The sequence below is a fragment of the Ylistrum balloti genome, unplaced genomic scaffold, assembly GCF_031769215.1.
Source record: "Ylistrum balloti isolate Yb309-2 unplaced genomic scaffold, AGI_CSIRO_Ybal_v1 Utg370180, whole genome shotgun sequence".
Lineage (NCBI taxonomy): Eukaryota > Metazoa > Mollusca > Bivalvia > Pectinida > Pectinidae > Ylistrum > Ylistrum balloti.
The window spans coordinates 206,097-225,969 of NW_026782166.1; the positions used below are offsets into that span (position 1 = coordinate 206,097).

At 36.4% G+C, this 19,873-nt stretch overlaps 3 protein-coding genes across 3 annotated transcripts in view; 1 reads left to right on the top strand and 2 right to left on the bottom strand.

Annotated features, from left to right (window-relative positions):
• The window catches only part of LOC132551140 (WD repeat-containing protein 19-like), a 29,051-nt gene extending 21,362 nt beyond the window's left edge, over positions 1-7,689 (bottom strand). The window contains exons 1-13 of the mRNA XM_060215251.1: positions 7,636-7,689; positions 6,478-6,572; positions 5,694-5,759; positions 5,309-5,434; positions 4,651-4,749; positions 4,132-4,345; positions 3,776-3,888; positions 3,044-3,125; positions 2,541-2,632; positions 2,033-2,273; positions 1,013-1,127; positions 707-813; positions 114-239 (exon numbers count right to left, since the gene is read on the bottom strand). Coding sequence (XP_060071234.1) covers positions 114-239; positions 707-813; positions 1,013-1,127; positions 2,033-2,273; positions 2,541-2,632; positions 3,044-3,125; positions 3,776-3,888; positions 4,132-4,345; positions 4,651-4,749; positions 5,309-5,434; positions 5,694-5,759; positions 6,478-6,572; positions 7,636-7,641 — 1,482 coding nt within the window. The 5' untranslated portion in view covers positions 7,642-7,689. The remainder of the gene's footprint in view (positions 1-113; positions 240-706; positions 814-1,012; positions 1,128-2,032; positions 2,274-2,540; positions 2,633-3,043; positions 3,126-3,775; positions 3,889-4,131; positions 4,346-4,650; positions 4,750-5,308; positions 5,435-5,693; positions 5,760-6,477; positions 6,573-7,635) is intronic.
• Positions 7,690-9,201: 1,512 nt separating this feature from the next.
• Positions 9,202-16,908, top strand: LOC132551141 (uncharacterized). Its single transcript, XM_060215252.1, has 3 exons — positions 9,202-9,459; positions 10,373-11,058; positions 13,698-16,908. Exon 3 carries the CDS (start codon positions 13,700-13,702, stop codon positions 14,942-14,944), a length of 1,245 nt encoding a protein of 414 aa, XP_060071235.1. The 5' UTR covers positions 9,202-9,459; positions 10,373-11,058; positions 13,698-13,699; the 3' UTR covers positions 14,945-16,908.
• A 1,102-nt stretch (positions 16,909-18,010) lies between these two features.
• LOC132551135 (uncharacterized) lies at positions 18,011-19,581 on the bottom strand. Its single transcript, XM_060215245.1, has 3 exons — positions 19,336-19,581; positions 18,838-18,933; positions 18,011-18,202 (listed from the first exon to the last, which is right to left on the bottom strand). The coding sequence occupies exons 1-3, from the start codon at positions 19,579-19,581 to the stop codon at positions 18,011-18,013; spliced, it is 534 nt and encodes a 177-aa protein (XP_060071228.1).
• Positions 19,582-19,873: the final 292 nt, after the last annotated feature.

Genomic DNA, 19,873 nt, shown 5'->3' on the forward strand with positions numbered 1-19,873 from the left:
TTCTTGCCAAGCAAGGTGTCTTCATTAAGGAGAACTGACAGCATCCACTTGGTTCAAACTTATATCCTCAATAACACCATTACAACCTTGTACAAACACTGCCTCTAACTCACATCTGTGCCGTAGATAAGGAAATCTTGGGTCATACTGTGACAGGTGATGCGTGAATCCTGTTGGTCCATGTCAGGGAAAAGCTTGGATTCTCTTTCATCTGTAGTCCCAGCAGTCTCACCCTCAATCTGGAATACAGTAGTAATTGTCTCATTGATCGTACACACTCCAGAAACATCCACCTAACCAAAGTAACTGTTACAGTAAGAAAAGTCTTCTTTTTGGCCACAATTAAAAACTAATTGCCTATTATAGTAAGTACATAAGTATGATTTAATGCATTAATTATAAATGAGATTGAACACAGATAGTATTTATTAGTAATTTTCTCAGGTCTTATACCCTTTTCCATCATAATACATCAAAAACATTGCTCAAAACATTGCATACTGATACAAGATTAAAATCTTAATTGAAATTATGCAAATTATATGAACCAGACAAACTGAGATGTGTATAAAGCTCCCATATAAACCAGTACAACACTGTCCTGCCCTATCCCAGACCTATTTCCCTCTTTACTATGTTGAGGGAAGGTAGAGAAGGGTGTTGCAAAAACAATGGCACAGTATGACCATAGGCTTGGTGTACAAACCATGTGAAGCTGGACTCTGCCCTCGAAGCTGACAGCAGCATAATCTGCATTGAGACAGATGTAGCCGACAGTCCCTAGGTATTCACGGTCTTTTAGCTTCTCTAGTCCTACAACACAACACAATATCATAAAATGTACCTGTAAGTCTCCCAGAAAATCACTTACTGTAACAGGCAGATTTAAATACTTGAATATCATACGGACTTATGTTGATCAGTAAAATGATCCTAAGTATGATTGCTAATAAAGATTTCTTGAATAGACTACTATATTCTGTAATGGTGAGTCTGCCCTAGGGATGCCTACCATTGTCTCCCAAGAGGTAAAACCATGCTCGATTGTTCATCCCCACCGCCAAGTGGTATGGCCCAATTCCTAGAAAGGATGGCTCCACATCTATAGGAATAGTCAATGGAGGGTCCTACAAACAGAAAGTACACATTTTATTTCTAAATTAAACAAAAATAAGTAAGGAACATAAAATGTGGCTAGATCATTTTCAATGCCACATTGTTTTTCTATTTGTTGCCATTATCAAGAAATTTGCTAAATATTAGGTTAAAGGGACATGCCTTCATTTGAATGGCAGAATTATGCTACTGTACAGATTTAATTTTCAATTTTAAACCTGACAAAGGATCAAACTAATACATGTGCCTGATGGTGATAAAATGAAAGTAGAAATTATACAGAAAATACCTGTTTAATGTCTGAACACTATCTTTATCATTGACACTAGAATATTCCAGAACTCCACTAATCAACTCCACTACCATAGTACATAATGTAGTATGGGGACTCCCCTCCAGACAAACATGTGTGTTATGTATACAGAAGGAGCTACTGTAAACTCTAATATAACTACGATAATCTACAGGGTAAGTAATATCTATACAGTAGTTTGAAATCTGGGTAAATGAGGCCCTTAATTTATGAATATCAGCAAGTGTTACAGTTCGAATACAATGGCCGTATGTTCTGCATGTCACTCACCAATTTGCTCAATTTGTTCATGTCTGAGCTGACCCTACTGATTATAGCGACCTTAGGGTAACCTTTCCCATGATTCCTCTGTCAACCATTTTTGCAGCTTGACTGCAAATGCTTGTATTTAAACTTATCGATAGAATTAATTTTGTTGTTTGGTGAAATTTTTAATATTTTGTAAATTTAGAACTTTTTGTTTTTAACTCTGACTGCAAAATTTATGTAGATTAAATAATTTTTGTTACATCAGAAAAATAGATGTTCTTCAAATACAGTTATTTTAGAACTTAAAACCGATTCAAGTACATATGATCACTTTGAATTGAACATTAGGTATACCTGAGCTACATTGTCTTCTATGGTGACTTCCAGTAAGGAAGTGAGGTGGGCTATCCTGGTGGACGACGCTGATGACAACATCGGAAGTCTGGTCAGATAGACGTGGAGGTTCCCTTTCTGTGTAGACACTGCCAATAACTGACCATCATCTGTCCAGTTGAGTTTATCCAGACCTCGCTCATCGTCCATGTTGATGATAGCAAACATCTCCTTGAGATCCGACAGGTCATGAATCTTGATACTTAAATAGATAAAAAAGTATTTCTCCTTCAGTGATTTCTGGGACTCAAATATTTGAGTTCTGAACAAATTATATCTCCTAGCATTGGGACTCATCAAAATTTTGAATTTGTCTTCAGGACTCACCTATAAAAATCTGAAAACAATTACTTTCCTTTAGCAGAAGATTGTTTTTCAGTCATACAATATCAAGCAGATGAGAAGCACAAGGATGTAAATAGTGCAAATCTTGTGAAATTGAGATTTTCAAAATATTTGTGTAACTCACCAGTTATCTCCACATGATGCAGCCTTGTTGAGAGAATTGGAGATGGCAATACATGTTAAGTTGTCCTTGTGGTTCCGAGCTTGAAACAGCTCCTGTAGTATACATTAACACTTACTAAGTTTGACACATCCATAATATCATATGAAATTTACCACTATCAAGAAGAAGATTTTCTATCTCCATCAGAAATCTATTAGATATCCAAGTTATACAAAAAACAAGATTTGCCATCAGTAACAAAATGACACTGAATTTTAAATTCTTTTCACTGCAGAGATTTTTACCTACAAACAAATAGGTTTTCTTACAATGTTACATAGCACTCTTCAAAGAACCAATTAAGTTATATAAGTCAAAGTTGAAATACTGAGAATAAATGTAGAATTCTTGTATCTTGACAGCCAACCCCTCTGTACCAGTTAAAGGTCACAGTACTTTGTTGGTACATACAATGTCAGGATACTGTAGACATGTAACAGTGTAGATATATAGCTTCATCTTACCTGTCCGATCTCCTTCATGTGAGTAGAGATGACCACAAAGTAGCCATTGGAAAAGCCAATCATGATGTAACCATCTCCATACCTGTTAATAACACAACAAAATGTTATCAGAACAGCAATAATATACCCACAATTCTCACTCCCCACAACCAGACAGTGTCAAAACAGCTATTATATACCCACAATTCTTACTCCCCACAACCAGACAGTGTCAAAACAACAATTATATACTCACAATTCTTACTCCCCACAACCAGACAGCAACAAAACAACAATTATATACTCACAATTCTCACTCCCCACAACCAGACAGCATCAAAACAGCAATTATATACCCACAATTCTCACTCCCCACAACCAGACAGCATCAAAACAGCAATTATATACCCACAATTCTCACTCCCCACAACAAGACAGCATCAAAACAGCAATTATATACCCACAATTCTCACTCCCCACAACCAGACAGCATCAAAACAGCAATTATATACCCACAATTCTCACTCCCCACAACAAGACAGCATCAAAACAGCAATTATATACCCACAATTCTCACTCCCCACAACCAGACAGTGTCAAAACAGAAATTATATACCCACAATGCTTTCTCTTCACACTGAAAGGTAGCTAGAACAGCAGTAACATATCCTGCAATCTCCTTCTCAAGATCACAACAGATACAATAAATGTGTTTATTTGATATTGTGAAATGTAACAGTTCACAATACTTACCAGCGATAGGAAATTATGTTTCCATATCTCTGTTGGAAGGCCAGTTCTATGGGGTTCTCAGGATCATTGAGGTTGTACAGAAACAGTGTCTTTTTACCAATGACAACACTCACCTGTAACATGGGTATAATGCTTATTCCACTAATCACGTCTATCTAGGTTTCACTTTCAAATAGTATAGACATTAAAAACAATTTACCAGAAATGTAATATCATATTAATAAGATTGTATATTACAGGATATTTATATTACATATTAAGTAGGAAGTATTTCTTTGTGGTGTATTAATTTTATAAAAATGTTGACTCTATCAAATCTGAACTTCCAATCTAGCAACACGTTCTTCTAGGCTTACAGTATTATCTCCAATCTGACTCCGCTCATCTCCTTTCATCTCTGAGAACTGGACTTCCTGTGGGTCAGACCTGACATTAGTCTGGCGGATGGTATCCCCCTCTATGTTACTGATGGTGATGGTGCGGTCATCACTGCCAAGGGCTAGTAAGTTCTCATTACTCCATGACCCACATGTGATCCTCTTGGTATGCTTTCCTAAAACCGGCACCTTCCTGTAGTGATAGAGAGACATGATCAAATGTTAACTATTTTTTATGGAATAAAAAAACTCCCAAAAGGAGTCCTGGTTGTCTTCAGTCATAAATCAGATCAAAAAGGAATCCGAAATGGTTAATCTTCAGTATTCAACATAGCCCCATCCAGGAAAGTAAATACAAATGACACAGAAGATCTGGATTCTTTGGTTAATCAAAATGTTGATACTCCATGTTGTATGTCATTTGGTATGAAGTATATCTGTAGGTGCCATTATATATGATGGCTGTACTCATTTAACATGTGAACACATAGAACTTACCTTGATGTCTGATGATTGTAGATAAGTAAGTTCCCTTTGGATGTGCCAATAGCTAGGTAGGGCCCAGCTTTTGCCCACAGCATGTAAGTCAGACTATCTCTACAGAAAACAGAAATACATGTTCATTATTCCTAAACTCCTTTTTTCACAGTTAAAAGCATGTTGACTTCAGTAATGAAATTAAAACTTAAAATGGATTAGAACTGTAGCAGCCTTCCATTACCAGACATTACTGTTTACTTCAAGATATAAATAAAGGAGTCTCTTAGACAGATCTGAACTGATCAATCATCAATAATTGTACATGTATACTTGTATATAGTCAGTTCCAAATGAAACAAAAGGCCCATGAACACTAATAATTTTCACTTGGACCTCTCACCCTGACATAAAGAGAGAGCTTTATTACAAAGTAAAAAAATTGTACGATAATATTAACTGATGAACAAATGGATACCAATTATTGTACAGGTATGTAAGAAGCAACCCTTTCACACCAGGTGAAGCAATTTCATCAAAGTCTGGATTCAAAAGATTATTTGTGGGAACCCTTTTGACAAAAAATGGAAATTGAAAGACCTGTTTTAAAAGCAAATAAGAATGTGTGTCCCACGTAATCTATAATGACTAAGGAAATACAGGTTTGTATGACTCTTACCTCAGACCACTGTCAATGGGAGATGTCCTCTGGGTGTTAGCATCCCAAAGTATGATGACTCCATTCTTGTCATTGATGACAGCCAAAGTATCCCCATCCTTATCCCAACCAATACCAGTACAGGCCCTGAAATAGTTATGTAAACATTTGTAAAATAAATTAAAATAGGATGATCAAGATACTCTTATTACAAGTATCAGAATAAGAACTAGTAAATAAATACAATCACAATCTGTTTATCAAAACATTACACTGACCTATACTCCAAATTATTTAATTAACAATGAGATGACATAATCATGTTTGTCCAGGCTTAATATATACAAAGTAACAACAGAACTTACTTACAAGAAGGCCATTATCAGACCTACATAAAGGTACTCACCCAGGCAAATTAAACTCTTCCTTCAGATCTCCATGTCGATCATATATTCTCAACACATGATCATGTCTGAAACAAAATCACATATAATTCAAATCAATTGATCTAACATTTGTATACTGACACAATAATATTAATTTCTTCCCAGAAATCAGCTACAAATTATGTCAATAACCATAAACAGACTGATTACTGATTTACCTGACAACACCTAGCTAGTTGCCTATTGTTACTGTCTTACCAAATTGCCTGCTGTTACTGACTTACCAAAGAACACCTAGCTAGTTGCCTGCTGTTACTGACTTACCAAAGAACACCTAACTAGTTGCCTATTGTTACTGACTTACCAAAGAACACCTAGCTAATTGCCTGCTGTTACTGACTTACCAAAAAGTAACTAGGTAGTTCCCTGTGACTCCTGACTTACCAAACAGTAACTAGGTAGTTCCCTGTGACTCCTGACTTACCAAACAGTAACTGGGTAGTTCCCTGTGACTCCTAACTTACCAACCATCAGCTAGGTAGTTCCCTGTGAGTCCTGAATTACAAAACATCAGCCAGGTATTTGCCTGTGACTCCTGACTTACAAAACATCAGCTAGGTAGTTCTCTTTGACTCCTGACTTACAAAACATCAGCCAGGTAGTTCTCTGTGACTCCTGACTTACAAAACATCAGCTAGGTAGTTGTCTGTGACTCCTGACTTACAAAACATCAGCTAGGTAGTTCTCTGTGACTACTGACTGACCAAACATCAGCGAGGTAGTTGCCTTTGATCACTGACTTACCCAACAACAGCAAGGTAGTTGCCCAATGTTTTCTGCCAACAATAATGTATGGTACCTTGGCCACCAAAGGATTTACTGGTGAGACTGAACACACGCTGAAAAATACAAATAAAATTGCAATTATCAGAAAATTCAATCCAAGGTGCTGACAATGAGTAAATTACTTTTTAAGTCACTGTGACCTCATATAAAGAAAAAAAAAAATTTTTACAGTAATAACATTTTTGGTGTTTCTAGACACCTCTAAAACAGTATTTGGTCATACAAGTACAACTACATCTAGCTCAAAAATACTTGTGAAAAGTAATAAAAACAAAAGTCCTGAGCTTCAATGGTACAACGTGTCACCAGTGAAATACTTACCACTTCAAACCAACTATACTAAAGAGATGCTCTCTTTATCTCAAATTTTAGGGCTGTTTATCCTGAGGCATTGAAATAAATAATGACTTCTATATCCGTTATATTGCTGTGTATGTAGGGATGTAAAAAACAATGAGAAACAATTACAAAATTACTTTCTTTCATTATGATCACTGTTACTGATTATTTTCAATGCCATTCAGCTGTCAGAGCGTGCTTCTTATGACTAAATTCACGGTAAAATAACTGATTATTATATGAGAGTGCCGGGTTCGATTTCAGTCCGGGCACTTGACAAGAATGTGGGCTGCCCTTTTCTGTTACATTGAAAGAGGTTTCATGATAAAAGAAAATAATAACCTTAATAAAATGTTATAATTCATTATAACTAATAGTAATTTGGTCCACAAAATCGCCGTCCACGTTTTAAAATGGGGCTTTATAGAGTACAATTTTAAAAAATAACGTACTTTTCTATATAGTATACGTCCCTACTAGACACCTGTTAATATCGAAAAAAAAATCGAGAAAGATTGACACAAAATGTGTTTAATGAACTACTTCTATCATATTTTTTTCGGTGATTATGACAAAAACAAGCAAGAACATTTGCGAAATCATCCTTCAAGAAATGCTTCCCATGTTTCCAGACGGTGATAGTGACCCGTGTCCCCCTTTCGGCCCTGGTTCGTGCAGTTTTTGAAGGAATCGCAAAAAAATGAACCCCTGAAATAATTACACATACAGTCTATGATCACTAATATATGTAAAAAGATTATGTATGTAGCGTTCAACCTTCATTTTCAGTAGATCTTGGTCGATAAGCTCACAAAATCATCTACGGCACATCGTCTGTATGATAGTTTTCACTTAGAAACAAACAAGTTTGGAATGCGAAATATGAGAGCTCTTTGAAGGGAGGCTATCCATTGGTACCGAAAAACATAGGTTACAATCTACTAATCATACCAGTTACTACGAAATGTAATTTCTCCCTCTTGCTCACAATGATTGCTTCAGTGTACCACACGTAAATATTGAAATTAGAAATTAGATTTCCGGTTAAAACGGACGTCATATAAGTATTTATCGCTAATTGGAATAATGGCACGATTCACGTGTACTTGATATTCTTCGTGAATTACCAGACGTATGGACATAATTTATTGAATTATATGTCTAGCGCAACTCCGTATTTAGAGTTCGATATTTTTAATCGCCTTCGATTTTCTTCAGTCGCCAAAAAACCCCTTTAATTTCACAGTTTGGCCCTAAAGGTCAATATCAATGACGGGTCATTGAAGGACGGAAAAGCTGTATGATGAATTAAGTATACTTCATTATTTTGGCCATGCTGTATCTAAATTTAAATTTGTGTGTATTTTATACAATTTTGGAGATGGTAGGGACGGTCCCTTTTGCGGAGAACCCGAATTTTGTTGCAACCTGCATGTCATGTTTTAATTAATTCAAATATCGTCGCACGGTTAAGAATATGCACGTTTTGACGTTCAATAAAATCATAACATTTTTTTTTAAATTATGGCGCTAGTGCACGTTCCTCCTGACCCCAAGTTTTGTCCTATTTGTCTTACAATTGTTGAATAAATAAATCAATAAATAAATCCTAAAGACAGTGGTCTGGAATTTCACCATTCAGTTTCTTATCGTTTAAAGCATTAAAGTAAAATCCAATTACTACAAGGCATTCTCACAACATTGGTTCCCCATACCACTACCGTACTTCTGAACAACAAAGCGCATTCACTCCCGAGAGAATAAACAGGATTTTAATTTTATTCTCTTTTTCACCTTCTGGACTCCACAACTACCGAGACTTACTATATCATGATACAGAATTGATTCACCTTCACCCAAGAAAACTTCAGATTGAAATGGTATTCTCACTTCTGTCCCTCTATTGGACCCCGCCCCACCCGCTTCAGGTGGCCGAGACCTACGGTTTATACAAAAAATGATTCCCTCTTCACCAAGGATGCTTCGTGCTAAATTGGGATAGGACACATGTATTCCTACAGCAGAAGGATGTTTAAGAATTTGCTCTAATTCCCCCAATGTGCATCGTTACTCCCGGCCCAGAGGTCCGAGAACTTCACGTGCGATGTGAAGGTTAATGTTATAAAACTATTTGAAATTGAACACCTTTGAATAGCTTCCCTGTAAGAGCAGGTCTTCATAGATTCGGGAGCTTGCGTCTTTTTTTTTTCATTTACATTCAGATAGGCTTCTCGTATCTAAAAATAGAACAATGTACACATGTGCGCTGAAGCTCAAAGATCGAGTGAAAATACACATGCGTGGGAGATACTAGTTAGTCACTGGTAATGCACTTGTCTGTTACAGGCTAGCTAGTGCAGTGATTGACGTTATCACGATGTGGCTATAGTTGAATTCTTGTAGACATGGAATATCACATTAATTTCATAAGTTATTAGGGAGTAGAGTAAATCAGTAACACTGGTGTTGATAACTGTCTCTTCCAGTTCCGGTTTTAGCGAGAAACGTGTTCTGTGACGTAAATATTTTTTTGGAGTTCCCCATACATCCCGACTACAGCCTATTGATTCCCTCGTGAGTTCTGGCACTCCCATCATTATTGTGAGTATGATTTATCGTATATATTTGAAACACACGGTTTCAGTTCAGGTGATCATAACGTTCTTACTTGAACAGAATATCACATTTCGGTTATTGCATCACCAGGTTTAACTCGATATTCAAATGTTGTTGTTTTTTTTGTAATTATGAACATTGACGACCTTTTGACACTACTAACAGGTTTTGGAAAATATGAACACATGTATATCGTTTTTCATTACTTCGAAAATGTTTTAATTAAGTAATAAGCATTTCTGCTGATGTGGTATTATGGAGAAGACGTTAGAAAACCCACTTTGTTGATAACATGAAGACGTGGATTATATTTGTTTATTATATCAAGATGAAATGAAACGCTTGACGTGTACATGTGTATTTACGTGAAAGTTTTAAGGCAAGCCAAGTAGTCATTTACATTTAGCTACAATATCGATTACCTAATCGGCTTTTCATCCAGTCAATTCGTCCACCTTATATATTTACGTGTCACAAGTGTAATATAACCTGATAGTGTTTTCATTGGCAGCGCTTGTAATCGATTGTAATACGGACATCGTGTCATAAATTGAAAATGAATCAACAAAATGGCTGACTTTGGTTGTTTTTGGTTCTCCACGTTTTTACTTTAAAACTTGTCAAAATGTATTTTTTGCTTTATTGTGTGTTTTTATTTCAAATGAGAATTAATCAAAACAACAAGAAAATCCGAACACACGAAAGTAATTATAATCAAAACTCAGTTTAATCAAACTGGGGCAAACGATGAACAAAAATATTTACACGGAGATTCCTGAAAAAGCACACCACACATGTACGTGTACTATTATAGATATGAGAGAAAGGGTCAATTTAATTTATTATCAGTGCTACTTAAAAACAAATTTCTTAATGTGTTCTTGTTTTGTTTTTCTAGTTTTGGTGATGCTGGGGTTTGTATCTGGAACATGCTACTTGATGTTTGTCTGAAGAAGTTACCTGAATTACATACAGTGGGACGAATTAAAATCAACAACACCGTGAAAGTGTAAATGTGACTCGTGGAAAGAAAATTTGCATTTAACTGGTGCCGTCGACAAATTATGTCCTATAGACCCTGGATGATGCCGTGGACACATTATGTCCTATATACCAAGATGTCGTCGTTGACACATCTGCTATAAACCCGGTTGTTTCCGTCGACGCATTATGTCCTATAGACTCGATCATGCAGTTGACACATTATGATGTCCTATAGACCCGAATGTTATGTCATTGAGATGGTATTCATCTGCACTTGTAAACACCACAGAAAATCTATAGGACAGTCTTAACAATTCTGAAGACGCTGATAAAAGAAGGAACTCTACCCTGCATAAAGAGATAGGGAACACGATGAATTGACGGATGTCGAAAATTTGATGCGACAATATATCACACGGCAGATAAGAATAAGACACGACAAATGACGACTTGAAAGAGAAAAGTATACGATGAAGGAAATCAATGCCATTTGAGAAATAGGATGGAACTTTTGTCTTGGAGTAAGTCCAAGGCACCATGCGAGTCGGAAATCATGCAAACAAAGCTGCGGGATATGAACACGAGGCCATAGAAACTAAAGTAAGTATAGCAGTAAACACTCATAGTATTTCGTGTACTCCGATGGAATTTTCATACTGTCTCAGCGTGTTGAAGGTAGTGTGATCAACCTGTCGAAATACGCCAATATTTATGAAGGAAATCTTGACATAGGGAAGTATCTCTGGTTCTAAGTTAGTTATGTTGGTATACAACCCGTCAGATCAGTTAAGCATTGCAACCCAATCATTGTGCAAATGTCAAGTAATTTGACTTGTAAAGCATACAGTTAAAGCAGTTGTTCGATACGATCAGCAGGAAGACTGCAAACTGCTCACTGGCTCTTGTATTATATGAAGATCTGAAGATTACGGATCACCTGTGTTGTAAAAGTATTAATGGGATAAATGATATCACTAACACCCCTGATTTACCAAGTAAGTACCATACCTAAAAGTAAAATACAGCATTACTATTGATCAGACCGAGTCAACTGTCTAATCCGAGATATAGTAAAATACAGTACAGCATTACAATTGATCAGTCCGCGTCGACTGTCTTATCCGAGATATAGTAAAATACAGTGCAGCATTACTATTGATCAGACCGAGTCGACTGTCTTATCCGAGATATAGTAAAATACAGTACAGCATTACTATTGATCAGACCGAGTCGACTGCCTTGTCCGAGATATAGTAAAATACAGTACAGCATTACTATTGATCAGACCGAGTCGACTGTCTTATCCGAGATATAGTAAAATACAGTACAGCATTACTATTGATCAGACCGAGTCGACTGTCTAGTCCGAGATATAGTAAAATACAGTACAGCATTACTATTGATCAGACCGAGTCGACTGTCTTGTCCGAGATATACTAAAATACAGTACAGCATTACTATTGATCAGACTGAGTTGACTGTTTAGTCCGAGATATAGTAAAATACAGTACAGCATTACTATTGATCAGACCGAGTCGACTGTCTTGTCCGAGATATAGTAAAATACAGTACAGCATTACTATTGATCAGACCGAGTCGACTGTCTTGTCCGAGATATAGTAAAATACAGTACAGCATTACTATTGATCAGACCGAGTCGACTGTCTTGTCCGAGATATAGTAAAATACAGTACAGCATTACTATTGATCAGACCGAGTCGACTGTCTTGTCCGAGATATAGTAAAATACAGTACAGCATTACTATTGATCAGACCGAGTCGACTGTCTTGTCCGAGATATAGTAAAATACAGTACAGCATTACTATTGATCAGACCGAGTCGACTGTCTTGTCCGAGATATAGTAAAATACAGTACAGCATTACTATTGATCAGACCGAGTCGACTGTCTTGTCCGAGATATAGTAAAATACAGTACAGCATTACTATTGATCAGACCGAGTCGACTGTCTTGTCCGAGATATAGTAAAATACAGTACAGCATTACTATTGATCAGACCGAGTCGACTGTCTTGTCCGAGATATAGTAAAATACAGTACAGCATTACTATTGATCAGACCGAGTCGACTGTCTTATCCGAGATATAGTAAAATACAGTACAGCATTACTATTGATCAGACCGAGTCGACTGTCTTATCCGAGATATACTAAAATACAGTACAGCATTACTATTGATCAGACCGAGTCGACTGTCTAATCCAAAGTGTATCATCCTTACTTAATTGTTCCTTTCACTATTTAATCTATTGGCTACTGGTATGTTGATGTTACATCTGAATTTGTGACCTAGAACAGAGCAATATTTTGTACATAATGAAAATACATATGTCACTCGATGTCGAAATAGAGGATAATCTTATAGAGGAAAACAGTTTAATTTTCCTGAGACCTTTCCGAAGGAAGTATTGCCAAATATCTTTCCTTAATGTTAAGCCTCATATTATCGACTTTCAGTCATTTCGCATTGATCATGTAATGGAAATATATCCTTCTATTTATATACAATGCATTTACAATTATATGCTACTGTTACATATTTAACAAGTTTTTCTTTCATCAAAACGTTCAGAGTAAATTATGATTAAAAGATACACATACTGATATTTTAAAAATGGGCTTGATAGGACTTCGTCTCAAAATTTTGTTCTCTTTTGTCATAAATCGTTTAATGGTATTCACATAATTCATAGGCCTTGCGTGTCCTGTTAACTCTAATTTTTTGTTATGCTCTAATCTAACTGATAATGAGATTATCTGGTTATTAATCACAACAACTCATTGAACACAACACTGATCAATGAACTGGCTTCGTTCCAAATATGCCCATGTTCGAATGTTTGCCAAATTAGATAAATAATGTAATAGTTGTCACTGTACCAAATGATATTTTCTTACATAACAATATAACGACAACAAAATCAGTAAGTATGACTGATATTGTTACTGATTATCAAAGGCAACATACTGTAAAAATAGGAACAATAGTACGACAGTAATCTCGTTTTGGCAGTAAAATGATAAAGGCTTTATGTTCAAAAAGACGATTATTATGAAGATTGTTGTGACCGTAGGAATCTTGTTAATACAAAGGAGAAAGGTCCGAACTAAAAAATTATTAGCTGCTGACATGGTTAGCTAGTCCGCTAGCAAACGCAATTAGAGAAACAGTTATTCCATTTCTTTAAAAGTACTTAAGATGAATTTTTTTCTCAATTTAGGTATGAATGATATCGAGCGGCGTATCCTTAGGAAACACCATACCGACTTGCTCAAAACATTGGATACAACGTTTATGATCCCTTTCCTGTTTGAAAGAGAAATAGTATTCGAGGAAAATTATCTTGATGATATACCATGCCGACCAGAACGCGTCAAGAAACTGCTATTATTTTTGAAGGACAATTGTTCTTTTGAATTATTTGTTGAATGTCTTAGGCACGATGACAGCTACCCATTTTTAGCTGATGACTTGGAAAAGGAGCTTTCACAAGCGGACAAGCTAAACGATGGTATTCAGCAACAAAGAAAGATAGACCTTTTTACGGAGCGAAGGAAACAGGTTGGAGAATTTCGGCATAAAATGAAACGATGTTCGCACGAAAAGGATTTTGCAACATTCCAGAAACACTACGAAAAGGCCATTAATGACTGGAATCATATAAATCGCAACAGGACGAGATACAATGACCAGCAACGACAACGAGCAGCCGACTTTTGTCACGCCGCTTATGATGCGGAAATTGAACGGCGGCGAGTATTTTATGAAAAAATAAATTTAGAAGGCGACATACTGGACAAGGTACAACTGATGTCAGCTCACACATCTTGTCCCACAGCGCCTGATGTACTATATTTAGCGCGGTACTCCTCCGCTCTAGTGATGGCAGGGGGAACGTTAGAAGACGGTCTTACTTATATAGAGGACGCTGAACACAAGATGGAACTCCTTCCGGCATGTAGAGAGACAGGACTTGTGCTTTACATCAAGTTTAATTTTTTATTGCTGAGACATGAACGCGACAGAACGAGCATTGACAAAAACGAACTGTCGAAACTGGGAAACAGTGTTATCACACATTTCAGCACAGAATCAGACACCGTCAGTAATGACTTTAAGAGGATATTTCTGCTGAAGAAGGCACATATGTGGCTTGATATGGGTGTGTTTCTTAATGTTATCGGCGAAGGCCAGGTCACAGAATCCGACATACAAGAGACGGAAAAACTATTAAAAGAGATATACCGCCCCTTTTTGTGGGAAAGGATGGAACTTCGGGCTAAGATGGTGTATTACGCCGTTAGGTCTCGGTTAGAATATGTGAAAGACAACACAAATTACAGTGAAGCCATCAAACTCGCCATCAAAGCTTTACGGTATGCCAAAGAAGGAGGATTTCCAAAGGAGCAAAAAGCTATAGAATACAACTCAGATTTGTTGCGTAAACATCATAGCAGTACTGCTTAGGTACACAGGAATGATTGGAGATAATTCCTCATTTAATATGATCAGTTATCTTTGTATTCTTGTCTAATGCTCAAAAATGAACATTTATCAATCACTATTTATGCATTTATTTGTGTTTGACTATAGAATCATACAAGCACGTCCCAGGCATTACAACAGGTTTCGGCCAGTTTCCGGAATACAGGTTAATGGCCTTTTTCCTTAGCCAGATTCCCAGGACATTTTGGATCAGAAAACTCATATCTGACCTTACGCGGTGTGTTAGAGGATGCAACAAAGTAATACTGACCTAAGTTCCTGTGCCTCATCAAAGGGTGAGCACCATGAACGTAGAACAAGAGATAATTGTACGCCGAGACCAGACTCGTCGTGGCACGACTTACCCGGCGACCAAACCCTGTAGGAGGACACTTTATGATCATTTGAGGGAAGGTTTCATGGCTGTCCTAATATGATCACCTTTTGTCCGGCTAGAGGGTATAGGGTATGACTGACATCAGCAAGACTTAACTATTTGTCTAGGCACTTATTGTAGGCATAATTAGATTCCATGTACAATACTGTGTGCAGTTTATATTTACATTACACGTACAATGCAATCCGTGTTATGTATGACATGTTAAGAACAACAATAGTAACTCCGGAGACCATTAAGACCATTAGTCCTCTTTTTACTTTAAGAAATCTTTTCATAAGAGAATACAGCCAAATCAGATAATGGAATTAAATGGCCACAACCTCATTTATGTCAAATTTTACGACCTTAGAACATCATGGGCAGTCAAACAAAATTGTCCCTTTAGCAATTTTGGCCAAACATTAGTACAAGTATCATTATCACATGTACACGCAAAAACAAGGTCCTTGTTGAATATCTACTCGAAGGTACCGGACCACAGAATTTGTATGTATTTATGCTATCTCTTATGGCCAGACAGTACATAACATATCCAACCATGACAACCATAATCATCAATCCTACTACTAACTCAAAGGGATCCACTTGACAACTTATATTAAGGATTCGGTTACTATAGATAAAATAATATAGATTTCCTGCCACAAACACATAGTGACACCTACATGGTGAGTTCTGAAGTGCGTGACATTCATTCAATCTTTCTATCAAGTTAGAGATTGTTAATTCTTACCATTAGCAATATTTATAGTTATATTTGACGTGAAAACTTCCAGCAGAATCTACTTATTCAAAACTGACATCCTATGACTATGTACACTATTGTTTTAACAGATTTTTGAGGAAATACTGACCTGTCGAACCCCAACAAAATTCACTAAAATTGAAATTGTAATCTTTTGGCTTCTAAATGACACCTTTACCGGTTCTCCATTTTCCTGGAATTTTCACCAAATGTTCTTGAGATAAAGGGCCAAATAGTATATAAAAAATTTTGGTGCACTTAAACTGGAAGTACATGCTTTCAGTTCAATTGCTAATATACGCTATGATTTTACTACTTTTTTTCCAGATGAAAAACTGAACATTGTTACACTCTATGGTTACGACACTTAATGTGTCGTAGCATTGGCTCAATGGACCTTTTGAACTTTTTAATCTTATTTCATAGGTAGTCACTCAATGTGCTACAAATACCACTCACTTTTAGTAAATTTAGTGCGTGGGCAAACTTTCATTGTTCCTGAAAAATCCAAAGTTTGTTGTGTGTGTTATTCTGCAAAATGTTGCATAGTGGGAGTTACCTCCCTTGAATTGTTTTTTGGCGAGAAGATCGATACACAAAGAGTAGAACAAAGAGTCTTTGTGATAATTTATTTGTTTTTCCTCATTTATGTATGAATGACAACGAACGCTGTATTCTTAGAGAACACCATAACATGTTATTTGAAGGCGCTGAATACAAAGTATTTAACTGCATTCTTCTATGAATGATATACCATGTTGACCACAAGTCAATAAACTGCTGTTATTTCTTATGGATAAATGTTCTTTTGAATTGTTTATTGAATGTCTTTGACAGGATGACAGCTACCCGTTTTTTGCTTCTTGGAAAAGGAGATTTCACAAGCGGACAAGCAAAACAATATTATTCACTAACAAAGTAAGGTAGATCTTTTCACGGACCGGTGGACAGATGTTGGCGCTTTTGACTCAAAGAGGTCAGAAATTAACATGGTAGTTGTCATCGATGAAGACTTTTCCGAAACTTTGCTGGTCTCTCTTTTCCAAGTCATGTTTTGCTAAAGAGTCAGCTGTTTTGAGTTTGAATAGCGATTAAGATGTTTTATCGCGTCGTTGGTACTTCACAAAGGGTTCTAAAAGTCTATCATAATTGATAATTTGTTGTTTTGTACCTGGCGTGAAGTCAATGAGTGTTTCTTTATTACACTGTCAATAAAGATAAAATCCTTGCAAGTGTTATGTGATTCAACCACTATACTTAACGATCGTTTTTACGTTGTTAATTGTACGCTAAATATAAACCTGATAAAAATAAAATGTATACTAGATCTTTAACCACAATATTCTAGTCTTTCTATAGACACGTGATTTATGCAACAAACATGAACAAAAACTAGAAAAGATAATCCTGATAGCATCTGACACTGTTTTATTGGTCGTATATTGATGGTGACATGGGAAATAACAATAACATGTATCACAATTTCTGAAACAATGTGTATTTATCACTTTGGATACTTTTGATATCACATGATTGATACAAATGTTGACATAGAGTCGTGTATATCACAAACATCATAATTATCACTAACGCGTGGGTGTTTTAGATATACCGAAGAAGACTGGTTAGTAGCACTAATGTTACACGTGATCAGATTTTATCTATAGATATTTCTATAGTCACTTCACAACCTGATGAGACCTCCTAGGATGAAATCATGCGTTTGATGAAACTGGTCTATTTCAGTCAACTAAACAAGTTCTGGACAGATGCTTGATGGTCACGCCCTTTAAACTAAATGCTTTACTGAGGATGAGATCCGTCCATCACTTCACGGTTTTCTTGGATTTTTTTTTCGTCTTATAAGACATATTATCCATTGAGATGAAGCACATGTCCAAAATCAGGTGACGTCGACCCCGGGGGTACCGTGTCCGAGGACGTATGCGTTGGTATCGGGTCCGTGGTTGTCCAGTCTTGCTGGACAAACGGACACATGTGACGTCCAGCGATAGAAGAGCTGACTTTGTTCCTCCCTTAGACATCGAAGTTCCTCCCGTAGCTTTGTGTTCGCTGTTTCAAGTTTCTGTATCCGCTAAAAATATGTTAATTTTAAAGGTATGATTAATTTTGTTCACACAGTGATATCTTATGAATATTGCCACATTTCTTACCAAGAAATAACAGATTGTCTAAGTTTTACTAGGAACACAATCAGACTAATTGGACTCAATCGTGGTTCATCTACCTGATGGTTGATATGACAAGTGTTAAAAAATATTTCTTTACTTCCATCGATACAAGAGTAATTCAGTAAATTGACGATTTGGTCAATTAAAAGACTTGAAAATCAAATTCACAAACACCCATGAAAGTATACTCTCCGGATTAAATTGAAAAAAGGAAGAATATTAGGAAAGAGATAAAAGTATGAATATCAAAGGTTTAGTCGACTCTTACGATCATGCCATGGGGACAGCAGGTACAATTCTTACCCCCTATCTGCAGAGCAGACCCCCACCAAAGTACGTCATAGCATAGCGATATGAAACTTTAGTGCTGAATTCAAATTAATGAAATGTCTATAGTTAATTTGTTTGTAACTAACTGTTATAAGTTCGGTATAGTTGACGGCTGTATACTATAAAATGTAATTTAAATAACACTTTCATTTGGTAAGTATCTGATTTATTTGATACTGAACCAGAAGTTACTTACTTTAATATGTACCTCTGACTCGTTCTTCTGCTTTCGTCGGAATTTCTGGGCTGCGAGTCGATTTTGTTCTCTTCTCCTCTCCACCCTTATCACTTCATCGGGCGTCAACTGTCGTAGAAAATAATTAATATGAGTCACAATTTGGGTCTATGTTCAGGTATGACAAACCAGGTTTTATCATCGTTATTTTAGGGTGACACGGTTTTCAGAATTACGTCTTAAGTCTAGTTTTCTGCTTGAGAAAAGTTTTAGAATGTTCACAAACATTTCAATAAGTACTGAGGAAAAGGGAAAAACAACTTGCATTCATTTAAATAGATTTCCCTGCAATAATAATTATGTTTTCTATCTTAATGTCGAAGATTACTTTTTAAACAAAACTTATATGTGAAATTTCAACAGTAGGAACTGAAAAGGATTGAATAACTTGACTTTTTATGTAATACAGCTGGCGAAATAAATGATATTCCTAATAAATTGTCAAGTTAACAGTGATTATATCATACCTACCTTATATGTCTGAGGCTGCCTAAAGCCGACTCGAAGTTCCTTTTTGCCTGCCGATACACGTCTAGATTGTATAGTATATTTGAGTTCCTCCTTTATCAGTGGAGTTAAGTCCCCCGTCTCCAGGGCCAAAAGCGTGGCAGCCACCAGGGTTTTATCTTCCTGCACGTGGGGAGGAGGCAGGCTGGGAGTGGTAGAAGATGAAGGAAGGGTACTTGTTTTCGGGGAACACATGTCTCTCTGGAGCATGTTGCTTACTTACGTCCTCTAAACGTCTGTGTAGAATATAATTTCCAATATATATATATAGACATTGCACGTTGGTTATGAAATATTCGTTTATATCCACCAATGGGAAAAAAACTATTTTTAGAATATTCATTCAGGTATATATAATTAAGTATATGTGGTAATAAGGAGCTATATTCTGAGCACTTGTATATCGTTAAAGAAAATACACACACAGAAAAATTATTTTTCATCAAATATCAGGGATTTTTTTTACAGACAAATTTAACAGAATTGTTTTGTCAATTATTTA